We start from the raw sequence: 5386 nt of genomic DNA on the forward strand, positions 1-5386 counted from the left end.
AATATGTTCTGAAAATATTCCGGAAAGAATAATCTGGAAATTATTTTTAAAAGGGGTAAAATAGTCTTCTTCGAAAATAATGGGGTGCAGGAGAAATTTGTTGGGGTGCAGAAAGAAATAGCTAATTTGAGATTACCTTAAGCCCGGAACAGCTGGACTAAACGTACTATTTCCAAAAGCCCTAAAGAACCCCAGTCCAGTTGGCCCAAAAATTTATCGTTAGGCCCATTCCACAAATCTAAACTGTGGCGCGCGCGCCTACCTGCTATTCAAACTTAACTACCATTCTTCATCTTCTAAGTTTGAAATCCGAATCATGGAGGAGAAGAACCCATTCTTCATCTTTCCCACTTGCAAACTACACTTCATACCACTGTTTCAACTCGGTTTAGTCCTCTCTGTAAACGTGGTCTTAACGCACTCGCCATGCTCAAAGGCAAGATCAAGCTTCCAGCTCCGGACAAGGTTCGGAGGGTCTTTCCCGACCGGCTTGGAAGCTTGGTCCTTGGATTCGACGAAAAAGGCAACGAAGTCAAAGTATTAGAATTCGAATTCGAGTCCGGCGAAGAGCTCGAGCCGATTCAACCCGGCGAGTTAGGGTTTCAGAGAGAAAGCAACGATGGTGACGAAGCCATGGATGATGATGTTAAGGATCAAATAATTCGGCAGAAACCGAATCCGGTTTCGGTGTTGAAATCCATTTCGGACGAGGAGAAAAGATCGGATCTGGAATACGAGGTTGGTCCTGATTTGAGAAGAAAAATGGAAATGGTTTTGATTTTCTTTAATTTGTGCGCTTTATTGTTCCTTCCTTTCTTTATCCAGCTTTCTCAAAGGGAAATTAATTTGGAAAAGTTGCAAAGAATTGCCGGTGCTGGTATTCCTGACGGAGGAGGTTTGCGTGCTACAGCTTGGAAGGTAATGTTAGAAAAAAAAATAGAAATCTAGATCTGCTGCCACGGATAATGGTGTTCCATTAAAATACAAATAACGTTTATTACACTCTATTAAAAGAAAGGTTAAATACAACTGATGAAAAGTGTAGAGTAGTTTTGATCAAAGTGCGAAGTGTTTATTCGAGGAGGAAAAACACTCCCATTGCACAGGTATTTTAAATATGATGAGCTCCTTTCACAAAATAATGAACAAAAAACGCTCTAAATTATTTTTCAATATCAACAAAAACGTAGAACATTGAAGTGTTTTTCTCCTTGTTTCTGTATGTGTATGTGTATATTTTTTTCAACAAAGAGCTGCATACATAATAGAAACCAAATCGTACAGCCTCCTCAAAGCCTCAACATACAACAAAAGAAAATATCAAAACTAAATTTATAACATGTGGAGAACAAAGACCTGGTCAAAGGAATTAAGAATGTTAAATGGACAATGGATAGGTTTTATCTTTTAGAAACCGATTTATAAATGAAGACTGTTTTACTCTAAATTTTAAATATAAATATTTACTAACAGGTAATTATTCCATCACGTCGGTATGAGATTACAAAACACCTATTTTTTGGTGTTGTTGAATCTAGGTTATCCTGCGCCGAATTCAAAAACTAGAAATAATTATCCATTAAAGGGATTGTAATCTTCCCTTCAAGGACTCGAAAATCAAACACCTGTCATATATACGAGATATTGATTATCGATCTATCACACCAAGTCGACATATTAGAAAGTAGACCTTAATGGTTACAAAACTTGCAACAGTGAGGAATATCATATATCCAATGTTTATGACTTTCCATGCCAATTGATGATACTAGATTAATGTTCCATTTGCAATAGGGTAAAATTCTTTGATTATTTTGCGTACAAGCAGTTGATTGTCCCGTTATGATTTCCACTACCAGCTACTATTGGGTTACCTGCCTTCATCTCATGATCTGTGGGATGAACAGCTAAAAGAGAACAGACAAAAATATGCTAATTTGAAAGAGGACCTTCTCCAGAATCCGGTAATACTGCTAATTCATACATTTTCTCGTAAGGAGTTATATTTATATCAAACAATTACTTGGCTATATCTGATGTGATTTCTACTTTAGCTCATGCTTTCGAGTTTTTACCGATAATGTTGTTAAATCTAAGACAGTCAGAACATGTGTGGAAAGAGTATGAGGAAAGTTCGACTAAGCGAAACGAGGAGAATGATGTTGATGGCCCCCTTAGGCGACATGAAATTTCTCATGAAGATCACCCTCTGAGCCTCGGTACGGCTAGCCTTTGGAGTCAATATTTTCAAGTAAGCTTTTCCTCAGATTACGAAGTTACTCTTGACTGAATCCCTTCAGGATGATGAAGTTTATACTTATCACTGTCTGTGCTTCTTCTAGCATACAGAGATAGTAGAACAGATAGATCGAGATCTGCAGCGTACACATCCAGATTTGCCATTCTTCTCAGGGGAGTCTTCGTTTAGTTGCAAAAATAGGGTAACTAACTGCATCACCAAAAAAACTCCACAGGTTTACTGTTAATTTGTTGTTTTAGTTTTAGCTTAGACATTTATCGAACGATCATCAATTAATTTTCCAGTTTTGAGCGCAGAGTGATAAATTATATAGGGGCTTTGACTCAGAAGTTTTTGTTGATTCTTTGACAATAGGAAGCGATGAAGAGTATCCTTCTCCTTTTTGCAAAGTTAAATCCTGAAATCCGTTATGTACAAGGCATGAACGAGGTCTTGGCACCAATATACTATGTCTTTAGTACCGACTCTGACAAGCAAAATGTTGTAAGTATTTTCCTGGCATAACTGTATTCTCTGATTTGTGGCAGTTCGCGTTGTTTTACTTTGGCTAGGGTAAATGCATCGTGTATATGATGATGACATAGAACGTGACATGCATTTGGCTGGAAACCAAACCTAATGGTTGAAGGAGGATTACTTGTGTTTTGGAAATTTAAATTTGAGCGTGTGTATCTTCTTTAATAATTGCTTACGATGCTACAAAGGCTTCTTCTGATCATCCAATGCAGAAGTCTGAAAATTTTACTGCCAGACTATTTGGCGGTATTTAATTTCTTTCTGTTTTACACATGAACATTACACGGAACAACCATAAATTCTATAATTTAACAGATGGGTTATTAGACTTGGCCATTAAAATTTCATCACGTTGTATAACAATTGTTATTCTCTCGCATCATTCAGCATATTTATGTTCTTGAAGATTGAATGCAACATAAATGAACTATAGTTTTTATCTTTTATTAACTTTCTATTAGGCAAATGTAGAAGCAGATTGTTTTTCTTGTTTTGTGCGAATCTTGGGCGACTCAGTGGATCATTTCTGCGAACAATTTGATAATAGTTCAAATGGCATCCTTGCTACTCTTTCTCGCATGTCAGATTTACTAAAAGTAAATGATGAGCAATTATGGCGTCATCTTGAATTTACAACAAAGGTAGAACCTTTAAACTTTTTCACTTCAACAATCAACAACTTGTACAGCTCCAATCTGTTTAAAAATTGATGTCTCTGAACCTCATGTGCAGGTTAAACCACAATTCTATGCATTCCGGTGGATTACATTGCTACTCACGCAAGAGTTCAAATTTGAGTCTATCTTGAGAATATGGGATACACTACTTAGTAACCCTTTTGGGGTTCAGGTATCTCTCTTTCAACCAAACTACTCTGCAATCTTTCAGGACAAAATTAGTACTCAATTTTGAATATTAGGGTTGATTTTCATATGTGTGGCTGCGTCGTAATAATTTACCCGGCTAATATATTTTTGCAGGATATGCTTCTTCGGATCTGTTGTGCAATGCTACTTTGCGTGAAAAGCAAACTGCTAAGTGGTGATTTTGTGGCCAATTTAAAACTTTTACAACACTACCCTGATGATATCAACCTAGAATACCTCCTCCAGGTAGCCAAGGATATTAGTCCTGACACATCTTATTATTGTTTATCACTTTGATTTATTATGCTTGCACTTTTTGTATAATCTCATCAACTTATCAAGCTTCAAACTGAGGTACCCAATGATGGATACCTAGCACAAGAAATATCCATTGCAAATATTAAGGATAGAGTTCATCACCAGAAGGAAGCACTTATGTATGGGAAGCCACAAAAAATATACAGGTTTTCTTTTATTAAGGATATGTCGGGGTTAATTGACCATAGAAAGGAAATAAAAACTAGTTAGGTTTGTGAACTACTTTTCTTAAAACGTGAACTTTTAAATTTGATTTAATCTTACAAAATTAATTCATCAAAATCTTTAATACACCTTTTTATTCTGAGATCTATTAACTCAATGGTGAATTAGGATAAACTCTAATATCATCTTTAAAAAAAAATAAGTTTTATTAATGGTGAGATATCCAACCATTTAGAAACCTTATATCCGTGCTTCTCAAAATCACCAACCATTTTCTTTTTCATACAACAAATAATTTAACCTTAACAATGAATACATTATTTTATTTATCTATGGAAACAATAAATATTATTAAATATAATAGTGAAATTTAAATTAAAAGATATAAAAGAGTGGACCATTTCAAAAAAATAGAATTTTTCTTATTGGAAAAAAAATTGAAATATTTTTTTTCTATAATGATGTGACACAATATAAACTATAAAATATATTTTTCTCTTTATAATCGTGTGGAAGGAAATCAATGTGAGTTACTACCCGACTTTTTCTCTACATTCGCCAGGATTTCATGTGCCTTTTCCCAGAAAATTGGGAATGTGAGAAACTTCTAGTTCTCTGAAGAATGTGAGAAACTTCTCAGGTTGCTTTTATAACCATATATCCTTTCTATCGTTATTATATTATTTTTACTATTTACTGAATTATTTTTTAATTTTTACACATTTTAAATTATAAAAAAACTGATATTATAAACTAAATATTATATAATGTTATATAAAAAAATACATACAATGAAAATTATAAAAGAATTTAATGTAACAGTATTTTAAGTTGAGAAATAAAAAAAATCATTTCTAAAAATGAATAAAAAGTTAAATTGAATCAATACAATTTGTTCAAATTAAAAAAAAAATATACTTTTAAAAAATAAATGTAACTACTAAAATTTTTAATAAAAAAATAGTTATTTTAAAAAATCTAAAATTATGAATATATAATATTTTGTAAAGAAAACAGAAATTTAATTTATATGATAAAACATAAGTAGTTATATTTTAATTTAGTTTTATATTTACTAATTTTATTGAATAATTTTAACCTAATAAATTAACTCATTAATTTAAAAGCTGTAAATTAGGAATTTGTGAGTTACGAGCTATGTAGCACACTGAGCTAACACAAACATAAACATATATACTGATACGACACAATCTCTAAAATGTAGGATATGGGGACAAAGATCTATATATTATATAATTAT

General features: G+C 33.0%; 1 protein-coding gene across 2 annotated transcripts; it reads left to right on the top strand.

The window, feature by feature from the left end:
* Positions 1–271: 271 nt before the first annotated feature.
* LOC137807533 (uncharacterized) lies at positions 272–4064 on the top strand. 2 transcript variants are annotated; one of them, XM_068608217.1, is made up of 9 exons: positions 272–738; positions 826–918; positions 1860–1964; positions 2102–2251; positions 2343–2474; positions 2615–2743; positions 3238–3417; positions 3509–3625; positions 3757–4064. In XM_068608217.1, the coding sequence occupies exons 1-9, from the start codon at positions 427–429 to the stop codon at positions 3937–3939; spliced, it is 1401 nt and encodes a 466-aa protein (XP_068464318.1). In that variant the 5' UTR covers positions 272–426; the 3' UTR covers positions 3940–4064. The 2 variants fall into 2 exon arrangements, with proteins under 2 accessions (XP_068464318.1, XP_068464319.1); XM_068608218.1 differs by having other exon boundaries at positions 304–738; positions 2343–2441.
* Positions 4065–5386: the final 1322 nt, after the last annotated feature.

The sequence above is a fragment of the Phaseolus vulgaris genome, chromosome 3 (assembly GCF_000499845.2).
Source record: "Phaseolus vulgaris cultivar G19833 chromosome 3, P. vulgaris v2.0, whole genome shotgun sequence".
NCBI classification, from domain to species: Eukaryota; Viridiplantae; Streptophyta; class Magnoliopsida; order Fabales; family Fabaceae; genus Phaseolus; species Phaseolus vulgaris.

Coding starts and splice junctions, on each gene's coding strand:
- LOC137807533 (XM_068608217.1), top strand. CDS start 427: ATGCTCAAAGGCAAGATCAAGCTTCCAGCTCCGGACAAGGTTCGGAGG. Junction 919..1,859: donor TGCGTGCTACAGCTTGGAAG/GTAATGTTAGAA, acceptor TTCCACTACCAG/CTACTATTGGGTTACCTGCC. Junction 2,744..3,237: donor ACTCTGACAAGCAAAATGTT/GTAAGTATTTTC, acceptor ACTTTCTATTAG/GCAAATGTAGAAGCAGATTG.